The sequence below is a fragment of the Theropithecus gelada genome, chromosome 5 (genome assembly GCF_003255815.1).
Source record: "Theropithecus gelada isolate Dixy chromosome 5, Tgel_1.0, whole genome shotgun sequence".
Taxonomy (NCBI): Eukaryota; Metazoa; Chordata; class Mammalia; order Primates; family Cercopithecidae; genus Theropithecus; species Theropithecus gelada.
This window is the reverse complement of record NC_037672.1, coordinates 116690400-116714460: the sequence shown is the minus strand read 5'-3', so window position 1 is coordinate 116714460 and position 24061 is coordinate 116690400. Positions and strand designations below refer to the sequence as shown.

Genomic DNA, 24061 nt, shown 5'->3' with positions numbered 1-24061 from the left:
TACATTCCCAAAGAAAGTGATGTGGGCAGACCCAAAAGTTCTAGATATCTACCATATCTAGTGTTGACTTCCTTTTACTTTAATGTTAGAGAAATGTGGAATTCTTAAAAGCAGAATACATAAAAGCGATATAATTTAATCATAGTCACAACATTTATGCAACTGTAATGCCAAAATACATTCTAAGTTAATTATGAAACAAACAAAATGATAAAACCACAGCCAAATGCAGATTTACAGCATTCATTAAAATACTCTTGCAAAGTAAATATGGTTCTAACTACCTGCAAAACAGTATGGTAGGTCAGCTGGCCTTTGCTACAATGTGGCCTATAATGATTTCACTTCTCCCACTGGGTCTCTCTGAACAATCATGAAACTTTTATTCCTCTAGCACAGCATACCAGCTTTCATTTTTTACTTGCTATGAAGGCATGTATGCATATTAAATTTACTTCTTTATTTTCTCATTAACACAAATACAAACCTTAGAGCTAAAATTGCAGGGCAGTAGTTGGTAATAAGATGGTCATCCCAGTAATTGAAAGCAATTTATTTCACTTTCTTTTGCTTTGATTATGATTATTGTGAAAATAGAAAATTAGAACATTTTATAGAACAAAGTAAAGATCTTCAAACATACTTGTTTTGAATTCTGAAGGCTCTCAAACCTCAGATAAATGCCATTGTAGTCCCGTCTCTCCCATATCTAAACTGCAAAGCCAACTGATTTACATGTTTAGTGCATAGATTTCAGTTATTATGTTTTCTTTCAGATGTGGTAGGTTTTCCTTTAAGCAACTTCTTTTATATCATATGTTGTGAATGCACAGAAAATTACAAAATATTTTGTCCCTTCCAATTCTCAGTCAAATTTGAATGTAAAACCATATGAAGCAATTCTGCATTTTATTTATATTTGGTCCCAGTAAGCTTCTCAGATGTTTTCCTAGCTGGAGCAAACTTAGAAATACTAAATAACTTTGGGCAGAGTCTTCATTTCCTTACCATGCCAGACCCAAGCGAACTACTCACTATAACATGAGTAGAGGTTACTGGAGGATATTACTTAGAGGTGTCCAAAATCTCCCATTTTGTTTAATAATAGTCTGTTAATCTCTTAATCATCTAAACCATTGCTTCTCAAAAGAAGATGTTGGCATTTGGTGGTGACACTTTTTTGTTGTTAGAGGCTGTCTAGTGCATAGCAGGACATTTAACATCCCTGAATTCCAGACACTAAATGCCCCATCCGTGTGATAGAAAATCTGTTCCCACGCATTTCCAAATGCCCCTCAAGGGTTGGCACCACTACTTGATTATGAGCCACTGTTGTGAACCCTTTAAAATTGATTTCTGTTTATGGTTAAGGGCCCTAGATAGGACAGCCTTAGGCTTCAACCCCAGACCTACTTTTCTAAGAGGAAGACTAGGTGCATTATTTACTCTCTCTGTAAAATGGAGATGATGGCATTTACCTCATAGTGTTCTTAAGAAAATTAAAGGAAATAATGCATGTTTCCTTATCTTTTTAGTGCTGATTTTTAGTAGTTTACCATTTTACCTTGAGCATCATCAGTGCCTTAAATATAATCACAAACTTTGGTAGGCATTTTCTTATCCTGGTAGATGGGAATTAAGTTCTGACAGCATAGTGATTTCATAGACTTTAAATGTCATTTTCATTTTTTAGATGAATTTTATTAATGGTTTGAACAGAAGCTTTTGTGGGATTGTGTAAGGTACTGGAAAGGGAACTGGAATGGGAGCCCAAACCCCCAGATTTTGTTTCCAGCTTTGCTATTAGCTAACTTTGTGACTGGCTCAAGTTAATGAACCTCAAACTTTAAGAGGGGAGGTGAAAGAGGGTGAAGACTCAAGGTAGAGAGATTCATAAATGAGCTTAGAAATCTCTTTCAGCTGTAAGAGTTCTTTATTCTCACCAGGAGAGCCGAGTATCGATTTCTCAGATTGAATAGTTTCATTCTTTTAAGTATTTTTCCAAATTTGAGTAGTGGATCCAGGTCAAATTATGCAAACAACATAACTAAAATTGTATAAAATAAGGATCCAAGAGCAGGAAAAGCAGCCAACATGATTTTTTATGTGAGTTATTTTGTGTTTTCCCTACAGATAATTTTTAGCAGATTTCCATATAAGTTATCAATCATACTTTCCAGTGAGAAAATTTAGTATACTGTTTGCAATGCCAGTATTAGTGATTAATTCACATGACTGATGAAAAAGACATTGAAAAGAGAAAAGAGGATGGCATTTTAGTAGCTGACTTACAAACACAAAAATACACCCTGCAAATCTCTTCCAAAAGTTACTGCTGAATGGACTTGCTATATGGACATTTTTGAGGCACAAGGATTGGTATCACCCTACTTTTAGAATTTACCCAAGTAAGTACCCTTGGATAAGAACTAAAACAGCCAATTTAATCCATAAATTACCTATAGCAGAGTGTTAAAGCATTGTTTTATCAGATATTAAAACTGTGCTCCAGTTTAGAATTAATTATGAAATATTGCTCTGGTGTTCATCATAGTTAATTATTGTATTTTTTTACATTTGTTGTCAAACAGTTTTAACTTTTATATTTTGGGGAAAAAAAAAGTCCCCAAATCTATAACTTATTTTTTGACCAAAAAAAAAAAAAAGTCTCTAAGTAGTAATGAAAAAAACAAATTATATTCTTGCATTTATTTTTCTCAGTTAAATGTTCATGACCTAATCTTAATATAAAATTCAGAAAATTTTGTCGTATGTAAGTGTAGATATTAGTCTGAAGAGTCCATTTTTTAAGTTGTAATTTGAAAAAATGCATTAAAACAGCCCTCTCTCTCTCTTTTTTATTTTAATATAAAATACCTCTGTAGAGAAGTTATTGCTTTTAAATTAGGGGCTTAGGAAGAAGCAAGAGCCAACATCTACTTATTCTGCTGTAAAAATCCATTAAATAAATTTTCTTTATTTAAGAAAACCAAAACCTTAATCAGTTTAAAAAATATACTCCACTTAATATTCAGTTAACTTAAAAACAATAACTATCGTGAATGAAACACGGTGTATCTGACTCCAGCATCATTTCCTTTACTTTTATCATGATTTCCATTTTACAAAGAGAGTAAATAATGTACCTAAGGTCATATTCTTAGAAAGAGGTGATTCTTGGGTTAAAGTCTAAGTCTGTCTCACCTAGGGCCGTTAATCACTGTGCTATACTGAAGGTCAGTGTCAGTATTAATGGAAGCAAAGCAAAGGCTCATAGATTTAATGTCATGAAGATTCTATCTCAGGAAGAGGTTAACGTTTTCTTCTATGGCCTCTTTCTGTGCAAGCACATTACTTAATGATGTGCCTAAAGACTTTGCCCAAGTGAGTTTAGTTTCCATATATAATTTCAGAGTATAAAAATTGGGAAATCTCAAATGACATTTTAAAATAGAGTGGTTGAAAATTTCGGTACTAGGCCATTATAATTATCTTTTTAGCATTAGAACACAAATACCCTAGTACAGTGTATTTTCAAAGGAGTTTTATCCTTTGATACATTATTTTAGGCCAGAGTGCAAAATGTATTAAACTAGTTGCTCTACGAGTAGGTTTCATCCAGTTATATTTTTAACTCGTGAGGGTTATTATGTTTATATCAAAAGTTTACTTTGCCTTGTCAATTTTTCTTCTCTTTTCCTTACTTTTCTAGGAGCCAAGAAATATTCTATAAACCCTATAAAATATTTTAATTAATTTTCCATTTCAAGACATCTGGAATATTGAATATGTATTTTAAGACCTTTCTGTCTTTTTCAAGATTCATTTTGTAACATGAGTGAGCAGTTCCACTTTGGTAGAAAGTAAGGTTATTGTGACAGGGAGACCGTTTGGACACAGACACGTGTGTGTGTATGTGTGTCCCTTTAGCTAATTATATTTGAAATGCAGTTCCAAGGCTTGCATCCCTCCATCCTGTCAACAAGTTTTATAATCCTATTTAATACTTCTAGATAGAGGGCATTTGGAAGAAGCTGTGACTTGTGTAGATTAGTGGAAAATTTCTAAAAACCCAAAACATAAGTTGTAGTTTTCTATCTTGTGATAGGTTTATAATAATCTTGAGTGGAAAAGGTAAATTGGAAAGGGGGGAAAGTTTTGATTCTTCCCAGATTATATTCCATACAGTTACATTTCATTTTTTTCAGTGAATATTATTAATCAGTTTATAAACTTTTTAGAGACTATGAAATGAAGTGTACCCAATATGCAATACAAATCTATTTAAATAGCCATAAAAATGTATTACAATACTAACTTGGCACTATTTAATTTAATCATTAACTTAATTGAGTCCATCATTTTAAGAGTGCCACACTTCTCATCTAGTTACAAAATATGAGCACATAGTATGTGTAAAATGAAATAGCATTGTATTTTTGCCGTGTGTAATTTTGATGAAATAAACTCTTTGTTAAAACTATTGTAAAAGTTGATAACCATTCACCTTCTAAGCTTCCTAGCCTCCAGAATTCCTTGTTTTTTTTTTTTTTTTTTTTTTTTTTTTGTCCACAAATGAATTTGTTCATCCCTTTGTATTACTAAAGACACAAAATGTCTGTCAACTTTCGCATTTTCCTGCAGCAGCTGCTGGAACCAGGGTAGTGCACATGCTCATTAGTTTTGCTGGGTGCTCCACTCACACGATAACATCATCATCTTGACGGGTGCAGTGCTGTTAGCTTCATGAAATCAAAATGTGTTCAACATTATGCTTAATGACACTGATTTTTATATTAAATCATTATTTTATAAGCAGTTTGAGCTACAAGAGTCTTCTGTAAAGTAGAATATCTGGATAATAAACTTCTGATTTGATTCATTGTGTAAAAAGTTTCGAGAGTAAGATTTGAGTCACATTTATGACAAGAGCTCATAAAAGGTTTTAGGCAACTTCCATTTGGTTTTATTTCCTACCATCTAATTAATATGAATTTGGGGGTTCTTTGCTTGCTCGGTATGGAAAAGGATATCTTCGTGAGCCTTAAGTGTCATCTGTGGAATATGTAAGTTTGAAACAACAGGTGGTATTGACATTAGTGTTATCTGAGAGGAATAACTTCCAACAGTGATTTTGGGATGTCCACCAGGGTTTCTTCATGTCTCGGGATGCATTGTATAAGTTTAAAAGCAAAACTAAATTCACTCTTGTTAAAAGGGTATATAATACAACTCATTTATGAGGTAATAATTTTTTGTGTAATAAAATGTGTAGGAAATAAGTGATGGGAGGATAATAAAAGATTTTGGTGAGAAGAGGGGAAGATACGGATATAATGTAAAACTCAGGCTCTTATCATTGACTATAAATTATTGGTTCCAATGTTCATTGCATTTTCCTTGGCTGTGACTTTCTTTGAAGTGTGGAGGGCCTGTTGTCTTTCATTAATAGCTTTGTAAAAGTTAAATCAACTGAAAGACTTCAAGAGGGCAGCCAGGTTTTCTTCTGATCACTTCCAGGTTTGCAGGGCAGTTAGCAAAGATACACTTGTACATCAAAGTGGAGAGTCCAGATTATTAGTACTTGTGGTCAAGGCTACAGATACTTCAATGGAATTTGTTTCTGTTTTGTTGTTTTTGCTCAGGTGGCTATGATGTAATTTAAACTGTTCTCTCTCTCTCTTTTTTTTTTTTGAAAATTTAGTAGGATTCTGTCAAGAATGTCATTCTAAAGTATTTGTTTTGGCCAAGGACTTTTAGTGTTCATGGTGCATGTTGCTGGCCTATATCCAAACCCAGTTAAGACCCCTCAACCTGTGGGCTTGTATCACCAAAAACAACCTTTTTACTCTTATCCTTTTTCTGATTCTCTTGGCTGACCTTTGTGAGGAAATAACAGCCATTTCTCCTTAACCCAGCCCTTTGACTCCATTGGAATGAGTACTAAGAGTGTAGTAGATAGCAAATTTTTAGATATGTTGAAGAGATTTTGAAATGCTTCCATGTGCATTTTCTAATTTGACTCACACATCAACCCTGTGCAGTGAGTAAAGGAGCCAGAAGGCTTTTCCCCTATTTAAAAATGAGGAAGTTGAGGGGCAAAAAGAAGTTAAGTTGACGGACCCAAGGACCACTTCTTGTCCTATTCGTACTGCAAGCTGAGGTGGGGAGTCTTAATAACTTGTTAATACAGCAGCCCATTTTTACCACTGAAGATCTCAAACTCCAGTGAAAATGAACTCCAGAGAAGTTGTAATTGTTTTAGCATCAGATCCGTGTAGTGCTGTAGCTGGAACTAGAATTATCGCCTGATTGTTAGTCTGATACTCCTGACTTTATACTCTGCTGAAGGCAGTCAGCACCTTACACTTCATAAAAGGCCAGAACGGGTGCTATTTTTCTTGTTTTATCAGGGATAAAATGGAAACTCAGGGGAAGAAAATTGCTTGGTGCTAGTCACACATCCTATCAGTAACAAATGCTAAGATTAGAACCCAGGACTCATGGTTGAAAATGCAACCTCTCGATGCTTTGTAATCCCGAGAATTTTTATCAATTAGTAAATCTCCCTTTTATAAGTAGATTGCAGTTTGTTTTGTTGCTATGCAATACATTATATGGGATGGTTTTTAGAGCAAAATGAATGAATTTGATTTAAGGAGATATTTTATGCTCTAGTTTTACTGCAAATTATGAATCCAAGTGCTTCCAAAAGGTTAAATTATCATACACAGGATTGCAGTGTGGTAGTCCTTTGTGCTCTCTCAATGATAAAATGAGTGATTTGATAGCCTGGAACTTATTAGTATGATGCGTAGAACTTGCCTTTTCTTTGTTGCCTATCCACCAACAATTTCAGTTAGGAAAAACTATATAGAATGACTGGAGTGGCCAGATCAAATACAGGACACCCAGTTCATCTTGAATTTTAGATACTACGTATACTGAAAACTTATTCATTATTTATCTGAAACTCATTTTTAGCAGGCTGTCTTTTTTATTTGCTAAATGTAGCAACTCTGGGGATGACTTTTTCTCGAACACATTTATTATACTTCTTTTCAGTACATTGCTTTAGACTTATAAAATATGACCTGTTTTCAGAGAAACATAGACATGTTGGAATTTAGTTAGTTTTTTTTTTTTTTTTTTTTTTTTTTAATGGACACTACCCTTAAGAAGTAGTCCTTAGAAATAGTGTTTTCACCTTAAGAGAACAGTGTGTGGTCCTTTTATGACCTAGAGGTAAAATATTTCATGTGAACATGTGTCATAAGTCATCTTTCTCTATGCCTTCTCTGCTTGAATTTGACTTTTATTTCCAGATTCAGCTAGATGTTATGGAGTGCCTTCTTCATGGCAAGCACTGATGCTCTGGGAACTTTTATATTCTTAATAGGGTATAGTATCTGGAATAGGAAACCTGGATTTGATTCCTAGTGTTGCCACCAAATAGTAGAATGGGTGTGGTTCAGACATTTAATTAGCTTCATATTTTAGAAAGTAGGTTCATTAATGCCTGCCTCACCAGGTTTAAATAAAATTATGGTTTTTTTTTTCAGTAGCACTAATGTGAGTATTTTTCAAAACCCCCTAGAATTAATAAAGGTAAGGGAAAATAGAGATCCTATCTTAGACCATCAAAGCGATTACCCAGTCAGAACTACCACTGAGGTTTCTGGATTTCCATCTGTTGCTTTCTGCTTTTATATTGGACATGTTCACAGTCATCTTTTCCATTACTTATTTGTGTACATTTACCTAACTTCATATGCCAGGAACATCCAATATGTATATCACTTCTGAATACAATATAAACTTTTAAGTTTGAAAGGAAAGATCATGATGATTTTTCTGGAGTTACTCATTATTCCGTCCCTGGCACCCAACATAGTACCTTGTGGAAATCTCTGTCTTATGAGAATAATTCATTCCAGAAGAAAAAAACAATTAAAGTTAATTCTTTCAAAATAGAAAAAAAGTTCATGGGAAGGTTTTGATTAGAGCTTTATCTTGAAAAATAGAACCACAGATTATGAAAATAAGTTTATATTTGAGCTATTTATAATAAAATTGAGATTGTAATGACACTCTGCTAATTCTTAGGATGAAACTCTGCTAATTCTGTTACAATTAATTGTAACAGAGTGTAGCCATAAACAATTATCTTCAGTTTATGTTTGGCTTTTGCAGCAGGATCATAAAGAGAATTTTTTTCCCTAAAATAGTTTTTTGAATTAATATTCGAAGGCTTCATCAGTTTTGCCCAAGGGGCTTTCTTAATTCAGAATATAATTATTTGACTAATATTCTCTTTGTGAGTATCTGCTATGTCATTATCCTTATTGATTGTTTCTTCAGTTGTTAGCTGGTCTTTAATTGGGCATAACTCTTAATTGTCATGGCTTTGTGTAACATTAGAAGGATTCTCCAACATCATTTTTATCTGTATCTAGAAAATCTATATTGTCTTAGTCCATGCTGGCTGCTATAACAAATAGCTTAGACTGGATAATTTATAAACAGAAATTTTTTGCTCACAGTTTCAGATGCTGGGAAGTCCAAGATCAAGGCACTGGCAGATTCTGGTGGAGGCTTCTTCCTCACAGATGTCAACTTTGATGTGTCCTCACAGAAGGGCAAAAGGAGTAAACAAGCTCCCATGGGCCCTTTATAAGGGCCCTCAATTAGGTTGTTTTTCCATTGATTTAAAGAAATACCCAAGGCTGGGTAGTTTATAAAGAAAAGAGGTTTAATTGGCTTATGGTTCTGCAGGCTTTACAGGAGGCATGGTGTTGGCATCTGCTCAGCTTCTGGGGAGGCCTCAGGAAGCTTTCAATCATATGGAAAGTGAAGGGGAAACCTGCATATCATGTGGTGAGAAAGTTATAGCAAGAGCAGGAGCAAGAATGAGAACAAGGATGGGATGGTGGGAGGTGCCATATACTTTTAAACAACCAACTTTTAAACAAGGATGTGAACTCACGCATCATGAAGGGGATGGTGTGAAGCCATTCATGAGGGATCTGCCCCCATAATCCAATTACCTCTCACTAAGCCCCACCTCCAACACTGTGGATTGCATTTCAACATGAGATTTGGAGGGGACATCCAAACTACATCAGGCACTCATCCTATTTATGAGAGCAGAGCGCTCCCAAAGGCCCCACCTCCTTAATACCATCACCTCCAGGGTTAGGGTTCAAGAGATGAATTTTGTAGGGACATACATTTAGACCATAGCATATGTCTTATATAAGAATTTTAATTTCAATTTGCAGGTGATTTGTATTTGCATAGAGACTGAAGTATTTTTTAAAAATCACTGGAGTATGGATATTAGTCTTAAGAGCAAAGGCCCACTTCATTCAGCCATGTAGATTGTGCACTGCAGAACTCCAAGGAATGCTCAAAGGGAAAGATGTGTGAGAAATGATTTAATTTTATTTGTGATTGGTTCATCAGTGATTTTGATGTTATGATAATGTTTTCCTATGCAAGCATGTAATTACAGGGATGCAGATAATCAATAATGTGGTCATGAGAACTCCCTTTCCCTGCCACTGGTGGTTAATACAAATTGTTGATTGACTGAATATGCTACATCTGCTTTTCCTATGTCATTTAATATTGAGTTAATGTCTCTAAGAAAATATTGATAAGCAACATTTATGAGACAAATAGAGTAATCACAAACACATAATATAGAATTTTTAGGCACTGGCTCTGCTTAAGACATGTGCTGCACCAGGCACTGCAAGGTATACAAGCATACATTAGTCGTGGTCAGTTGTGAGACTTACACATCCAAGGGGTGATGAACAGTAATCGCTAAAACACAATGTTGATTTTCTGTAATAAACACACCAACATTTAGATATTCAAAAGACTGTTGTACCTTTTGATGCTTCAGGAACCTTCATTTATTTATTCATTTATTCCATTCAAGAAATATTTTGAGGACCTACTGTAGGTGATAAGCATTAATCTAAGTACTGGATATGCAGCAGTGAACACGTAGCACTAATGAAATATCTAGTCAGAGGGGATAGATGATATAACAACAGATTGATAAACAAGAAAAATAGCAGATAGTGAGAATTTAAATTATGTAGGATAAGAACATGATGTGTCAGGACCACTTTAGTTGGAGCAGTCAAAGATGACTTATTTGAGCAGGGGATGTGGAAGCTGATCAGCCATGTGCCAATGAGGGGAGAGCATCCCAGACAGGGCAGTTAGAGCTTGGTGTGCTTCAGGAGCGCCAAGGATGCTGGCATGGGTGAGAGGAACCTATTTGTAGGGGATTACAAGAGCTCAGGTTTTATTCCAGTTCCATGAAAAGCCAAGTAGGATAGCTAAGATGTTGACATACTTTGCTAAAAGTTTACTGTGGCTGCTGTGTGGAGAATGGGATTGCAAGGGGCTAAGTATAGGATCAGAGAGAACAGTTAGGGGACTATGGCAACAATCCAACTGAGAGATGGTGGGGTTTGGACCAGGGTGGTAGTAATGGAGATAGAAATAAATAAGCAGATTGGGATATAGGTTTTTGGAAGTCAGGTTGACAGAACTTGACTGCGCAACTGAATGTGAGAGTTGAAGGAAATAGAAATTTAGAGTAATTCCTACGTGTTTGGTTGGACTAACAGTGGAAGTGATGGTCCTCCATATGTGGGAAAACTGGCAGGGAGTAAGATGAAGCAAGGTGAGATGGGTAGGGTCTTAGGAATTCTGTTTTCACCATTTTAAGTTGTCTAGATATCCACGTGGAGTTGTCAAGTAGGCAGTTTAATTTAAAATTCAAAAGAAGATCTCCATTTCCCATTGAGAAGATAAGAAATAAGTTGGGGCTAAGTTTTAGGTTTGTGGCTGAAATGGTTAAAATGTCTATTTTTATATTGATTTAACATTTCAGTAGCATGTCCATAGTTGAAATCACATCGGATATGTTAACTTAGACATACTGCTTTTTTCCTGTCTTATCTTTTCCAAAACAGTTTTATTTGAAAGCTTCCTATGCATTGTTGGCAGCTTCACATGCATTTTTAGCATCAGTGTCTTTGGCACTATTAGTGCAATTCTGGGGGCTACATAAGCAAATCCCACAGTGTGTCACCTTCACTTCTAAGGTTTTCAGATACTGAATTATTTTAATTAATGTATGTTGTCCTCACTGGAAATTTTGTCCTAAGTCACAGCATGCATCCAATAAACATTGGGAAAATTATATGTTTTTAAAAATCTGTGTAGGTATACGCTTGTGATTTGTACAATACACTTACCTACCACATTGCTTTCATGCTTCTTCAAATTTGTAATACCTCTTTATTAGGAAGTCAGTCAATTCATAAGGCCTGTGAGGTTGTTTTCCTTTAAATTACTCATTGGATATTTTTAAATTTATTTTTTAATTGATAAGAATTTTATGTATTTAAGGTGTACAGCACGATGCTTTGGTGTATGTATACATTGTGGAATGGCTAAGTCAAGCTAATTTGTATATGCATTGCTTCATACTTATCTTTTTTTGTGGTGAGAACCCTTAAAATCTTCTCTTTCAGCAATATTTAAATATACATTATTATTAACTATAGTCACCATATTTACAATGGATCTTTTGAACTTATTTCTCCTAAACTTTTTGAAGACTTTTATAACTGTATCCAACTCTTGAAATTATAAGGGAGGTAGCATTTTTATCTTTTCATTTTGACCCGTTACATTCTAGATGGGGTATCATTTCAGAGTAACGTGTATTTAACAAATAATACATCATTGTTCAAAATGAAATAATTAGGGGAACATCCCGTAAATGAAAGACTTAGCAAAGACTCAGAAATACGACAGTGTGTTCTTTTTAAACTCTTTTGTTTTCACTTAATTAATTCATATCATACATATCAGTACACATAATCATGTTTTCATGTCTGCCTAGTGTTCTCTTGTATAAATGTGCCATGATGTATTTAGTCAGCCTTCTACTGGTGATATTAGGTTGCTTCTTATCTTTGCTATGAGAGCAAACAGTACTTACTATATACAGTAAATACCCTTGTATTTCCTTTGTCACATATGTAAAATCTCTGGAACAAAGGGTAGATACATTTAACATTTGTTAGATATTGCCTACTTGGTCCTCCAAAGAAGTAATATCATTTTTTTTTTTTTTTTTTTTTTTTTGAGACGGAGTCTCGCTCTGTCGCCCAGGCTGGAGTGCAGTGGAGCGATCTCAGCTCACTGCAAGCTCCGCCTCCCGGGTTCACGCCATTCTCCTGCCTCAGCTTCCCGAGTAGCTGGGACTACAGGCGCCCGCCACCGCGCCCGGCTAATTTTTTGTATTTCTAGTAGAGACAGGGTTTCACTGTGTTCGCCAGGATGGTCTCGATCTCCTGACCTCGGGATCCACCCGCCTTGGCCTCCCAAAGTGCTGGGATTACAGGCGTGAGCCACCGCGCCCGGCTGAAGTAATATCAATTGTTATTACAACCAAAAACATTGGAAAGTGACTACATCCCTATACTATCTCCAAAATAGTACATTGTCTAACTTTTTTATCCTGGCCTTTTGTTTGGTATAAACAGTCAATCATGTCATTGGAGATTTGAGATTACATTGTTTTTTGTATAGGCAAATTATTTGAAATATCCTCAATTATAGCAAGTTTTTATCTTTTGAAGGTAAGTTTGAGTTTTCAAAAGGGTCATGTCTTATCAGAAGATAGAGAATTAAGTTAGCTGTTACCATAGATTTTTTTTTGTTTTTGTTTTATTTGTTCATTTTGGGAAGAGTTAGTGAGAAACAAGGTCTAATTTTTAGATAAAATTAGTATTTTTATTTGGATTATAAATTGTTTCAGAAGTGTTTCAAAAGAAGAGTTCCAAAAATGTCTAGAGTAATGACACCATTAATTGGTGTAAGATTACAGCGTTCTAAGGGGCATTATTTGAATTGAACAACATGCTTTGGATTGTGTATGATCTGGTATGTTTGTTTTAAAAAGTGACCTACTGTGACGGCTTCAGCTCAAATGAGTTGCTTTCATAGGAGGGTACATTAAAAACATAAATGCCTTCAGTTTTCTTGGACTGCATTTTTAAACTTAGATAAAGCCTACTTTAAAATAGTCGTAGATAATCTAGAAAAATAGATCCTTTTTTACCATTATTAAACAAACATTATTGGGATAATATTTACAGAAGTCTGATTTTTCTATACAAGATTAAATTATTTGTCTCTTTCATTACTCCTTCTAAACTTATCTACTTTTGCAATATAGATATAACTATCTAAAATAGGCATAGTAGCAAGCCAAATTTAGACAAATATTTGTTTTAGTTTTCAAATATTTAACTTCAGAACAAGATATGTGTTTTAAACATCAAATTAATGTACATATTTATATTTTCATAAAACTATTGGCAAATTTAGTGTCTTTTACTTTTTAATGTAAGCTAATTTTGAGAGAAGCAGACTTAATGCTTGCTATGCTGCAATCAGATATATAAAATTATGTATATAGAAGTCAGCCTTTATTAAGATGTTCATTAAAGCAATTGTCCTCTATTGTTTTCTAAAATAAAATTGTCTTTTTGTTTTTGAGAGAGAGAGAGTCTCACTTTGTCACCCAGGCTGAAGTGCAGTGGTGCAGTGGTGTGATCATACCTCACTACAGCCTCGAACTCCTGGGCTGAAGCAACCCTCCTGCCTCAGTCTCCCGAGTAGTTAGGGTCATAGGCACATGCTGTCATGCCCAGCTAATTTTTAAATTTTTTCTGGAGACAGGGTCTCACTTGGTTTCCCAGGTTGGTCTCCAACTCCTGGCCTCATGCAATCCTCCCACCTCAGCCTCCCAAGATGGTGGAATTACAGGTGTGAACCACTGTTCCTGGCCAAAATAATATGTCTTAAGTAAACCATCTTGTTTTTATTTTCTATGACATATCAAATTATTGTCTCGTCAGTTTACCATCAGAAGATGTTTAGGAGCTTTCAGGCATAGCACCCTTTCTCTTCAAGTATCTAATGTGTCTGCACGTTCTGTTCTGCAGAGAAATGGTCAATGCTTGGTTTGCTGAGAGAGTTCACACCATCCCTGTGTGCAAGGAAGGTATCAGAGGCCACACGGAATCTTGCTCTTGTCCCTTGCAGCAGAGCCCTCGTGCAGATAACAGTGCCCCTGGAACACCAACGAGGAAAATCTCTGCCTCTGAATTTGACCGGCCTCTTAGACCCATTGTTGTCAAGGATTCTGAGGGAACTGTGAGCTTCCTCTCTGACTCAGAAAAGAAGGAACAGATGCCTCTAACCCCTCCAAGATTTGATCATGATGAAGGGGACCAGTGCTCAAGACTCTTGGAATTAGTGAAGGATATTTCTAGCCATTTGGATGTCACAGCCTTATGTCACAAAATTTTCTTACATATCCATGGACTCATCTCCGCTGACCGCTATTCCCTGTTCCTTGTCTGTGAAGACAGCTCCAATGACAAGTTTCTTATCAGCCGCCTCTTTGATGTTGCTGAAGGTTCAACACTGGAAGAAGCTTCAAATAACTGTATCCGCTTAGAATGGAACAAAGGCATTGTGGGACATGTAGCAGCACTTGGTGAGCCCTTGAACATCAAAGATGCATATGAGGTAAACAGGGGACCCTGAGAGCAGGACAGGTGCTGGGGAGGGTACTATGGCTGGGGCATTGGATAGCAATCATGAATGGTGGGGGTATTTGAAACTAAGATGTAATAATTTGCATACTTATTTAAAACTGGAATGTAGGCTAAGAATTTTCCCATCTTTAATTGCCAGAGTTTCTTCACTGGTGGTTCAGCTGAGGACATGAGCCTTAAGGAAATCTCATCTTGTTTTTCTCCTTAATGATAATTTAATATAGCTCATCTCATGGTTATATTCTCCCATCTTTTTATCTGATCACTGTGCATATCCCCATCTATGTTATCCCCACATGAACCTCTTAGAATTTTCCTGAGATTCTAAAATGATAGGTGCAAAAACAACAACAAAAAGAACTTATAGTCTCTTTTCATTCATTCATCCAATTAATCATATTCATTCAAAGTCCCATTGATACCAAAGTCTGGTTTTCTTTCCTTCTATCCTCTCTTTCATTTTTTAAACAGATAAACTTACAGATATCTTCAAAAAAGTGGAAATTTTTGCTCTAAAAGTTTTCAGTGGAAAGATTTGTTATTTCTTCACCTTTTGCTATACTTATGCACAAGTCTTTAATTAAGGGCTTAAAGGTTACACTGTAAGATTCTTCAAATTTCCCATTTAAAATAATCCCTTTTATTAATGGAATTTTAATTTTAAAACCAAACGTCTTAACTGAATGGCACTTTATATGTTTATGAGGTATCTTACAGCATCTTGATAGAACAATTGTTCTAGCTTTCTACTGTGTGGTACACTATAAAGATTCAGTACTAATTCTGGCTCAATTCATTTAATTCAGAGAGTCATAGCTGTTTTATTGTGTTCCTGGTGCCTTATAGTGCCTGGCATATAGGGCTTACTAAATATTGGTTGAATTAAAATAATAGTACATGCAATAGATAAATAGCATAGAGAGTAGGTCATAACAGATGCCAAGAAAAATGTGATAAGGTTCAGAGAAGCAGGATAGGACATCTAGTGGGAAAGATGGAGGAAGATTTTTTTTTTTTTTTTTTTGGAGATGGAGTCTCACTCTGCTACCCAGGCTGGAGTGCAGTGACGCAATCTCGACTCACTACAACCTTTGCCTCCCAGATTCAAGCGATTCTCCTATCTCAGCCTCCCGAGTAGCTGGGATTACAGACACCTGCCACCACGCCCGGCTAATTTTTGTATTTTTAGTAGAGATGGAGTTTCACCATGTTGGCCAGGCTGGTCTCGAACTCCTGACCTCAGGTGATCCTCCCGTCTCAGCCTCCCAAAGTGCTGGGATTATAGGCATGAGCCACCGCACCCGGCCAGAGGAAGATTTCTCTGAGGGAGCAATGTCTGATACAGATCCTGGAAAATTTGAATAAATTGAATAAATTGAGATTTGTGCATGGTGAGATCCAGAGGTAAAGAGAAGTTAGAAGAGATAGGAAAGTAGGACCATGTAAGTGTGTAGATAAGAATCTGGACATGAAGGAGCTGTGGGAGCACAGCCAGGAAATTACTGAGATCTTGAATGCCAAGCTGAGGAATATATATTTGGTTTAGAAACATGAGGAGTAACTGAAGATGTTTTGAAAGGGGAATGAGTGTGATTTAAATTGTGCTTTGGAAGGATTAATTTTACAGTAGTCATAAAATGAATTAGAGGGGGAAATGCTACAAGTTGGGAGGATAGAAGATTATCTTAATAGTCTAAGTATGAGGAAGTAAGGACCTTAACAAGGACCCTGACCTTAAAGATCAAAAGGAAGGAATGGATTTCAGATGAAGAAGTATTAGGTTGGTGCCATTACTTTTAATGGCAAAACCATGATTACTTTTGCACCAACTTAATAGAATCTGCTGAACTTGGCAGCTAATAGGAGATGCAAGTGAAGGGGAAAGAGGAATTGAAGATGACCAGGTTTTGAAGTTCGGTAAATGAATAATGGTACTACTAGTGAGTAATACCGAAGGCCAGGATTTGGGGTGTGATAGTTCATCTAGGTTAAGTCCTGAAATGTTTCTTCAGAATCCATTCTGTATAAGCAATGCATTCAATTTTGATTCTCTTGGAAAAATTTACTAGTCTTCATAGAATATCTCCATGACCTCTTTGAGCTCCATAGTAACTTCACACTGTAGCAGATTCTAAGAAGGGTATTAAGGACACAGCTGAAGGATTGCTGCCAAGTTTGCAGAATCCCCTTCCTGTCTTAAGTGACAGCTGGGTATCCACTTTTCAATGGCACTATGGTCCCATGAGTACAGTAGGATCGTAAATATTCTCCAGCTTTGTTGAGAAAGCCTTTATTTGTCTTCATGGTCCTAAATGTCTCCAGCCCTGCGAATTCGTCACTTACATGCATTTTATTTAATCTGCCTACCATCTTCAAAGTTTTGACAATATCTTTTCTGTTTGGCATTTGATAATGATTTAATTCTTGTACTATTGTTTAAAACAGCTAATGTCCTTGATTTGCATGGCTCCTGGGGTGATGCCTCTTAGCCTGTGGATTTCTCATGTTGCTACTTCAGCTTTGGTACCCTTGATCTGTATTTATGGTAGCCTTGCAGGTGTTATTTCATGTCCCAAGAATTTCATTAGAACTTGTGGAGGTTGATGTGTGATCTAATTTACATTGCGATCTAATTTATATTGGTATTAGCAGTGGAAGTCAATTGGCTAATGGATAATTTATTACTAAGCACCATCCATAATTTGAATAATTAAAATACTGTGTTTTTTGAAAGTAGTCAGGATATGAAAATATATTCTAATGTTTTCTGAGTCCTAGCTCTTTAAGCATGCATCTGTAAAAATGACACTGTATGGCAGTATTTCTTAAGCTTATTTGACCATAGACCACTTTAAAGGATGTAATGTCACCGTGGGAAACCAAGAGAGGTGTCTGTGAAACAGAATAACACTCAGATTGATGCTGAGAATTTTTTTTAAAGTCTCATAAAGTTAATTATAAGAAATGACCTATATTTAGTTCACTTTTGAAACTTTGTAACAGAAAATGATATTAAGTGTTATAAATTTGAAAAATTCTATTGTTTTATTAGTGATAAGATAACATACTCATATATTTAAAATACAAGACAAGATCCACTACTCAGACCAGTGATTCTCATGTAGACCATAAATATCAATGAAAAGATTAGTTGGTAAATGCTACACGTACATTGATGTTCAGTCACAAATGGTCTCATGCATCAGCCCACCATCATGCAACTACCCTGAATGTGCCACACCATATAGGTATGTATTTATTTATTTAATTATTTTAAGCCGAAGTCTCACTGTGTTGCTCAGGTTGGAGTCCTGGATTAGGTGATCCACTCACTTCAACTGCACGAGAGAAGTGGGCTATGGTCCTGAGTAGGTGGGACTACAGGTGCACGCCACTGCAACCGGCTTGGCACAGCATTTATGAATAACAAGGAGATATTAACACATTTATTAATAAGATATTCACACTTATACTAAGAAGCTATTAATAGTAAGATATATAATCAGAACTACTAAATAAATGTGCTTGGTATTTTCCTTTTATAGGAAAACCAGATAACATCCAGTAACTACACAGGATTGCCCTGAACCCCGTTCCATGTCCCAAGGAAGTCTTAAACCTTCCCATGATTTCTATGCCTTAAGGATTTACATTGTCAAAACATCTCTCCTTCTCCCAAGTCAAAACTCAGACTCATGTGCTGTTTCCACTCCAGGACAGACACTCCATGTGAACCATGATTTCTAGAGAGAAAACTTGGAGGGTCTTAGGGAAGGGTCAAATTGCCACTTATGTGGCTTTGACCATATAGCTATTATTCCTTCCTTCTCCACTTCGTCTTTCCCTTTCATTTTTTTTTTTTTCTCCAGAGAAACAAATTTTCACCTTCTCTCACCATGCAGGACTCACTTTCTACTTCAACTATTTATCAATATATTTTTCTAAAGAAATACAAACTGTTTCAACTGAATTTCAGATGATTATTTCCAGATGAATTTTAGAAGAAAAAGAAAACCCCTAGCAATTGTTGTAATTTAGACAAACCTCCTAATCAAGGTGTAACTGTGCCACTGGAAACACAGTTTGGGACCTGCTGTGTCTATGCTTGTTCGATGTTTCAGGCATTGTCTTAAAAATTCCACTCTGTTGAAGAAAACCAGCCTTATAATTTGTCAAGTCATCTGTGTTGTTTCCTTTTTTAAATTTTCAGTTATTTTTATTTTGGTATAATTTTAAACTCACAGAAAAGTTGCAAGACCATATAAGAAACTGCCATATACCCTTTACCCAGATTCTCCAGTTATTTTTTTCCCCCATTTGCTTTATCATTTCCTCTCTTTCGCTCAATAATGCATATAAGTAATATAATGCTCATTATTTCTGAATGATTTAATAAGCTAAAGATATGTTTTTACTAAATAGTTCAGTGTATATTTTCTAATAAGAATATTCTCTAACCCATCCATAATAAAATTATCAAAATCAGGAAATTTTATATTGATACAATACTATTATCTAATCTGATACAAGACTATTAGCAGTCCACAGTCAAAATTTCATCAGTTGTCCCATCCCATTAATAAGCTTTAGAGTTATTTTCCCCCAATCCAAAATATTATTCAGGATCCCATATTGCACATAGTTGTAATGTCTCTTTAGTCTCCTCTCCATTTGAAACAGTTTCTCAGCATTTCTTTATCTTTTTAAATTTAGACATTGTTGAAGGGTACAGGCCTGTTATTTTGTAGAATGTCCTTCACAAATAGATTCAAGCTAGGCCCTTTTAGCTGGAATACCATATATGTTAATATTGACACCTTAACTAAGCAACAACTAATTAATTCTCCTGTTCTTTGACACTGCAACCCAATTCAACCCAATTCAGTTCTGATTCTTAACTTCATGGAGTTAGCACTGACCCTACATGTTAAGGGCTCAATCCCACAAGCCTGCCCCAACTTTAGACATCAGCCACAAGTGGGATCCCTAGGCTGCCACACTTCTTCCAGACTGACTACTACCAATTCAGGGGTTCTAGTGCCCCCCACTTAGGTTCAGTAATTAGATAGAATGACTCACAGAACTCAAGAAAGCACTACACTTATGACTACAGTTTTATTAAAAGGTTACATACAACTCAGGAGCAGCCAAATGGAAGAGATGCATAGAGCAAGGTATGGGAGGTGGTGGCGGGTGGGGTGGTGCGCAGAGCTTCTGTGCCTTCTCCAGAATGCCAGCATCCCAGCACATCAGTATGTTCACCACCCTGGAAGCTCCCCTAAGCCTCCTTGTTCTGAACTTTTTAATTGAGGCTTTATTATGTAGGTGTGATTGATTATATTACTGGTCGTTGGTGAGTGGATTCAATCTCCAGCCGGTCTCCCCTCTCCAGAGGTTGGGAGTGGGACTGGAAGTTTTAAACCTCTAATCACAAGGTTGGGTTTTCTGGTTCCCACCCCTAATCCTGAAGCCTTCTAGGGCTCACCTCGTTAGTGTGAATTCGGGTATGGTTGAAAAGGGCTTGTTGCAAATATGGAATTACACTAGTATCACTCAAGAAATTCCGTGGCCTGTAGGAGGTCTGTGTCAGGAACTGGGAACAAAGATCAGAAACATGTTTAATTATACCACACACCTTCTTAATGTATCTTATAAGGAGGCATATTTATGTGACGTAAGTGTTGATGATGTTAAATTTGATAACTTTTTAAAAGTGATATCCACCAGGTTTCTCCGATAGTTTTTCCCATTGTAATTAATAAGTATCATACGGGCAGATGCTTTGAGACTGTGTAAATACTCTGTTCATCAACAACCTACTGACCAGTTTTAACATCCACTGATTTTCCAACCCCATCATACCTCTTATATTTGTTAGCTGAAATTCTAATGTAAGGGAGAGTTTTGCCTTCTCCTTCATTCATGCATTCACATCATTATGGACTCATGGTTTAATATTTTATTTAGTCAGTTATATTTTTATTATCTTTATGCTGATGCTCCAATTATAACAAATTTGCTGAGTCCTGTGTATTTTTGTTATGTCCTCATTACTTTTGGGGCATTTTTTTCACTTTCTGGCTAATCAGAATGTTTGAGGCCTATCTTACACTTTCCCTGCCCTAGCCCTAGAATCATTCTTTTTTCCCAAGAAGCCCTGGTTTCTTTTAGTGGGGGGAACGGTATTAAGAAACCAAAATTAAGGCACTAGATGCGCTCATTTCTGCTGGTATATTAGCAGACAGAGCTAGGAAAATAACATATAAATATACATATACATCTATATTGTATTTATTTATCTATCTACTTATTATAGTAAAAACAATTGAATTCATACTGATACTTCCAATTTCATCTGATAACTAAAGATGCATTATTTTTCTTCTTTTTTTCTTCTGTTGGGTGTTTCGTTCTCCAAAAATGAAAGACTAGGCTTCCTTATTCTATATATATATATATATACACACACTCATGTGTTCAAGCCACGTTTCTAGCTCTTTCTAGATTTTAGTATCTTTCTCTTTATACTACAGAATTTCCTTTCGCATTTCTTATAGTACATACAGTGCTGACAAATACTGTCAGTTTTAGTTTATATGAAAATGCCTTCATTTTTCCTATATTCTTGAAGGATATTTTCACTGGATAGATGAACCACTATCAGTTGATAGTAGTTTTCTTTCAATATTTTAAAAAAGAGTTTTCTCACTTTTTCCTTGTCTTCATTTTTCTCAGGAGAGGTCAGCCATCCTTTGTATCATTTTCAACTTATATGTTTCACCCTACATATATCATTTTCACACCATGTGCGTAAGCTTAAGGTTTTCATCAATTTGGGAAATTTTTCTTTATAAATCTTTAAATATTTTTCAGCTTCATTATCTTTGGGACCCCAACTTGTGTGTGTGTGTGTGTTTGTGTGTGTGTATACACACACACTTGATAGTATCCTAAAAGACACTGAAACTTTGTTAATGTTTTATGGTTTGTTTTCTTTTTCCTTTCAATCCTTCTGTTGATCAACTTTCTGTTGATCTGTCTTCAGGATCACTGACTCTTCAGCTGTTTTCAGTGGGCTGTTAAATGTATTAATGAACTGGGTGTTTTATACACTATACTTTTCAGTTCTAGAATTTTCATTTGACTATTTTAATAGTTTTTTCTTTCCTTGAAGAGATTCCCATCTCTGCAAATAAGTTACTACTATATTTTTCTTTAAATCCCTGCATTAATTTTTAATAGCTGCTTTAACGTCCTTATCTGTGAAGTCCAACATGTGAATCATCTTGGGGTCATTTTTTATTGACTACTTTTTCTCTTTACTATGGGTTTCATTTTCCTGTTTCTTTACATATGTGGTGATTTTTGTATTGTCTGCTGGTCATAGTCTGTTTCACTACATTTGGATTATATCCTCTTCCTTTAAAAAAGGGATGAGATTTGTTCGGGCAGGCAGGCAGTAAAATTACTGGCAGATTATTTTGATCCTGTCAGGCTTGGTCTTATTATTTGTTAGAGTGGATCTATTCTAGTTTTGAATTTAGTCTTAGGGAATACCCACAACTATATGGTATAGTTCTTACTCCTAAGGAGTGGTCTTTCCCTGTCTCAATGCCTGAGCTGCTGAATGAATTCTCTACTCTGGCTGGGCTGGAACTCCATTTGGTCTCCAAACACTTCACTAATTGATGTCACATTCAGTTTTTAGCCTTCAGCAGGTAATTTTTGCTAGTCCTTTAGGGTTTTTGCACTATACCTGCCCAAAGTGACTAGAAACTCAGTATCTTTTGGTCACCGCTTCCAAACCATCTTCCTTCCAACCCCCCAGCACAGCCCCTGTGCTTTACACTTTCCAACCACTTCAGAAGTTTGGAGCTCCATTCAGTTCTGTTTCAAAGTGTTGCCCTCATTGGGTAGCACCTGCCTTCTCTAAAGTAGGAAAATAGCCCTCAGGCAGAAAGCCAGAATGTTGAATGGCAATGACGTATGTTGTCTTTCTCTTTGCTCTGCCCATGGCTTTGTTGTCTTGTATTTTGTCTAGTCTTATAGTTGTCTTCAGCAGGAAGGAATTCTGGTACCTGATACATTGTTATGGCAAGTGGACATCCAAGGCTTGTGTTCTTTCATACTGTCATGTTCTTATAAACAAATGGTGAAAGGAATAATCACAATGATTGTAGTGTTCCATTTTTTTCTTTGGTGTTTACTGGACCTAGAGGGGTTAGAACTCCTTTACGTATATTGTCTTTGCACTGAGTACATTATTATTAAAGGAAAACTCCTTGAGATGTCAGGAGTTTGGAACTTCACCTCAAATGAAATTTGAAGGATGTATTTATTCCCACCCACTTCACTGGAGAGTGAAATTCAGAACTGCTGTTGATTTTAAACTAACAGTAGACACGAAAATGATGTGAAAGTCCTACTAATTTTAATCTGTCAAACTCTACTGCTTTGATTAGGTAGTTGGGTTAAATCTGCTTTATAAATTGTCTCATAATTCAAATGTTTATTAACAAAGTAAAACTGAGGATGTATTTTTATTCATGTTTTACTTATTGGTTTGTAAAACAATTCACTATATGTCAATAATTTTTCACTTCTTTAATTCATCAACATCATTATCTTGTCTGCTTTCTTTAGACAATATCTAAAGATAAAATAAGAATTTTATTAGGAAGATTCAGCTAAGGATTTTCTTTGCATCTCAATTCATATAACTTTGAGCATGTTTGCAGAAAAAGCAAAAATGTAGTAGTGTTTATAATATAAAATATTTATGCTGATTTTTCACCATTTTATAGCTTTTCTTTTGAAGTTATCTTTAAGCTAAGTTGGGCCCTCTCAGGAGAAAATTGGCCTCATTTCTGACCCCAATTGATGGAATCTAGTGTAATCACTTACTTCATTCACGGCTTTACTGTGACTAATTTATTTTTTATTTTTTAAAAAAGAAATGACCTTCAAAGCTCATCAGAAGATGAGCTTTTCCAGTGTAGATATTCCATATTCTCTGAAGGGAATTCCAACTGCGTAGTTTTTGGAGCAGTGATGCTATTATTAGATTGAGTATGTAACTCCCCAAGGCTATCGCTTTGAAGGGAACAGCACTCATTCAGATGTTTATGTCCTGGAATGCTTGTTTCCATTCCACTCTTACCTCATGTTAGTTGTAGCTATTGATTTCTTCTACTTCGGTTTTCCCTTTACTGACAAGATTTGCTTTAAACTATATGGTAAGGTAAAAATGATATCATTTGATAACCGTGGTATTATTTGTTAATGAATTCCTTCATTGATTTAACACATGCTTTTGATTAAGTTCCTGTGCTAGGAATACAGTAATGAACAAAAAAAAGAAAAAGAAAAAACCCTCATAGAGTTTACAGCCT

At 35.7% G+C, this 24061-nt stretch overlaps 1 protein-coding gene across 3 annotated transcripts in view; it reads left to right on the top strand.

Moving 5' to 3' along the window:
• The window catches only part of PDE5A (phosphodiesterase 5A), a 129800-nt gene that overhangs the window by 7521 nt on the left and 98218 nt on the right, over window positions 1–24061 (top strand). For all 3 annotated transcript variants that reach the window (XM_025385801.1, XM_025385802.1, XM_025385804.1), the window contains exon 2: window positions 14052–14640. In XM_025385801.1, the coding sequence (XP_025241586.1) occupies window positions 14052–14640 (589 nt within the window). The remainder of the gene's footprint in view (window positions 1–14051; window positions 14641–24061) is intronic.